Genomic DNA, 3,466 nt, shown 5'->3' on the forward strand with positions numbered 1-3,466 from the left:
TGGGGCGATGAACAGTATTCCCATGTGACTGTCAGGGGACAGGGGTGGAGTAGCCTTGCTCTGCTTTCCTCTGGACAGTCTTCATCTCCTCCAGGGTAAACCAAGGGTCTAGAGCAAAACTTCAGGTGTAACGTACAGCACGATGACTAGTCATTAGTACTGTGTTGTATATTTGAAAGTTGCTAATAGATCTTAAAAAAATCCCAAAATAACCCCTTATATACGTTTACCAGGCTTACTACTGCAAAAGTTAAAGAGAATATTCAGAGAATTGAAATAGACCATAGGATTGTAGTTTTGTTTCCACCCCCATGATTAAATAATAATTCTTGCTGCAATGTTGGCCCTAATTACATGTCCTCTCCATCTCTGACTCTCTACAGTCAAAAATTAAATTCACCAGTCCTCGAAAGTGAGCGATTTTCAGTCCTCACTCTTCTTTCTCTGTGTGTGGCTCCTTAATCTGACATGGTTTAAAGGCAGCTCCCACTTCTCCCAGGAGCACAACATTCATAATTGGAATGCACCAGCTTGTGGGGAAGTCCGGGATTCCCTGGGACGAAGTAGGGCTTTGCGAATGCTCTAGAAGGAGTGAATATCTTCACCAGAGGCTGGTTAACACCTACTGCTCTTGAGTTGTGAAGTAAACCCCTAGTCTGGGCTGGAAGCCAGTCAGGCTCCAGGCAAGTTGCTGATGGCTGACTGCCCTGCCTCCGACCCCTACTTTGGGTTTCTCAGCGGTTTGAATTTGCTGGGCTAAGAAATGGTGAAAGCTTTCTATAAAGTATTTGAGCTAAACAGGACAACTGGGTGCTCAAAATACCAGCTAAAAACACAAATTCTTTACCTAACTGAACATAATGTTCTATTTTCATTGTAGATGAAATGTTCTATTTGTTCCTATTTTCATGTTCTATTTTCTGACTATAAGTTTGTTCATACTCAAAATTGTCTACAATGGACTGGAATTAACTTATGAGAGAACGAAATGACATGAGTCATACTCACAAGAAACACTCCCACAGAGAAAGTGATGCTTTGTAGAATATTTGTAAAACGAGGCAGTTTACTGTCTTTCATCTTCCTTAAGTCTGAAATTGAAACCTTCAAGACAGGTTAAGTCTTCAACACTGACTCTCATTGAAAAACATGGTTTTAATTTACAAAAGACAAAGGGGGTATACATTTGTAAACATTTATTCTCTTGAACTGAAAAAGGCTTGCATCAGCACACATTGTACAGCCTTGCGAATTGAAAAAAAGGTTCCTTGTTCATAAGTGCAATGAATCTTTGATGTCCAGTGATCCGCTGCAAACAATGAAAACACATTCTAAACCACTTGAAGAAGTTTCCAGCATTCATCAAATGCATTTCCTCAGGTGACAAAAAAATCCACAAGGAAGGGAATGAAAATAAGTGGCATTTAATTATTGGAGGGAGATGTAAAAAAAAAAAAAACTGGAAGTATTTTCCTGCCTAGAATGATTCCTATTCCCCTTTGAACCTAAGTGGTTTGATTAAGAGGCATTAAGAACATAATTTTATTTACCCTTAATATTCATACGACCTAAGTGAATAAGGAAAAGACCCTACTAGGGAGTTCTATATTTTCTGGAAATTGTTTCTGTGTTTAGAGATACAGGGGAAGAGTAATTTTCTATTTGTGGGCTCTCCTTAGTCACCCTCCAGCCCCGCAAAGACAGTGCATGGTTGTGACTTGGTTATTACACTCCTGCATTCTTTTCCCCCAAATTCTATGTTGGGTCACACTGTGCTGGCTGCAAAAAAAAGAAATACAGGTTGCAACTGTTTGTAATCATTCTGAAGGATAATTTGCTGTACAATAGAGCTTTGGATCTGATACAAGAATTCAGAAATATAAAACAAAATAACTATAAAAGTTAGGAGGCAGTTGAACAGCATTTCCTCAGAAAAAGCTGCTAACTCTGTATCATTCCGATGTGGATTCCTATAGTCATTTGGGGTGAAATGTGTATTTTCCCCCCTTTGCTGGATCACCGGCCTGCCTTCAGAAGTTGCTAACACCACGACCACACATCCTAGGAGTCTCTATCATGTTAACAGAAGCTCCAAATACCAAGCCAGTTAAAGATGGGCGAGGACGGGGGAATCACAGAGGCCATGGGTCCAAGGTGGCTGTTACTGAGAACTTGCCCTTTCCAAAATGTGAAAGTCATAGTGCTTCTTGCTCGTTCTCAGCTTAAACTTGTTAACCGAGTTAATCTGTTTCTTCAGAGCATTCTGCGCGGCGGAGATGGAGGGGAATGTGGCTAAGACAGTGTACGTGGAGGCCAAGTCACTGGGTTTAGAGCGTTCGGGGTTGACAGTGCTGTCCCCGCTGCCACAGCAGAGGGGGTGACGACGCAGCTGGGGCTGGGACTGGGGGTCCCGGAGCCACCGGATCTTGGCGCCAATTTTAAAGAGTTCCCCAAAAAGCTTCTCGGCTTCCACGCGAGTTATTCCATCTGGCAGTTCAGTAATTTCCAAGACCTTCCCAACAACTAGAATGGAAAAGGTGTACAGTTAATAACCCCTGTTACCCACAGGTGGGCAAAAAGTACTGCAGACACAAATATGACACAGGAAACGAACATAACTTTCTGAAACCATTCAAATCCACAGAGTTATACGTGTTATGGCCGTCTTCTAAACATTTCCTACCTACTCCTCAGGCAGCCACGCTGGCAGCCTCAGGTACAAAACGCAGCCTGTGCAGTGGCGTCTCCAAACTAGGTGTGGGATCCTGGGCACACAGGTTCCTGCACTTCGAATTCCCATTGTAAAACTGCACAGGATCTTTAAAAGAGCACCTGCCCTAACGCCCCCAAGGCTGCTGAAAAGCAAGTTAAGGTACCGACTTGAAAACACCCTGCCATAGAGAGGCAATGTATTTGTTCTTTCAGCCTGTCGCCTAAAGGGTGTAAGGACTATTTCCTTTCTCAAAGAATACAGAGGCAACGCGTTTCATTCTACCTGTTCCTCTCTCACATCTCTTTTGAATCCCTTTGGTCCCTTCACCCCTCCTAAACCCACCTGTACCTCAGTACTCTCAAATTCTGAAACGAGACGGAATCAAAAGAACACGTTCAAGAACCCTACATTATAGATGGCATAATTTTCTAAGACTTTGTGCAGGACTCTAGAAGAGGAAAGCCCGTTTCTGTGGTGTGGCAGTTTTACAGACTGTCAGGCCAACAGTTTGTAGAACCACATCCGTATTCCTCTTGGGGACACACCTGCTTCTCCTGCACCAAGGTCGGTGGATGCAGCTTTTTTAGCTTGTTTCCTTCCTCGGTTTCCATGCCTGCTGCCAGACTGGCCCTGAAAATCCACAAACATGAGTAATAAGGTTAACAATGCCGCAAAACGTGACTGCAATTGCTCGACCGCTTAACGCATAACCATACTCGGTCTGGGTTTTCTACTTCAGCAGGCAAAAAACCC

The 3,466-nt window shown here is 43.2% G+C and overlaps 1 protein-coding gene across 1 annotated transcript in view; it reads right to left on the reverse strand.

Moving 5' to 3' along the window:
- Positions 1–2,161: 2,161 nt before the first annotated feature.
- The window catches only part of LOC103074306 (R3H domain-containing protein 1-like), a gene marked incomplete at its 5' end in the record, with an annotated part of 53,857 nt that continues 52,552 nt past the window's right edge, over positions 2,162–3,466 (reverse strand). Inside the window, 2 exons of the mRNA XM_007452024.1 lie at positions 2,162–2,523; positions 3,259–3,343. Of these exons, the coding sequence (XP_007452086.1) occupies positions 2,162–2,523; positions 3,259–3,343 (447 nt within the window). The remainder of the gene's footprint in view (positions 2,524–3,258; positions 3,344–3,466) is intronic.

The sequence above is a fragment of the Lipotes vexillifer genome, unplaced genomic scaffold (assembly GCF_000442215.2).
Source record: "Lipotes vexillifer unplaced genomic scaffold, Lipotes_vexillifer_v1.1 scaffold105, whole genome shotgun sequence".
NCBI classification, from domain to species: Eukaryota; Metazoa; Chordata; class Mammalia; order Artiodactyla; family Lipotidae; genus Lipotes; species Lipotes vexillifer.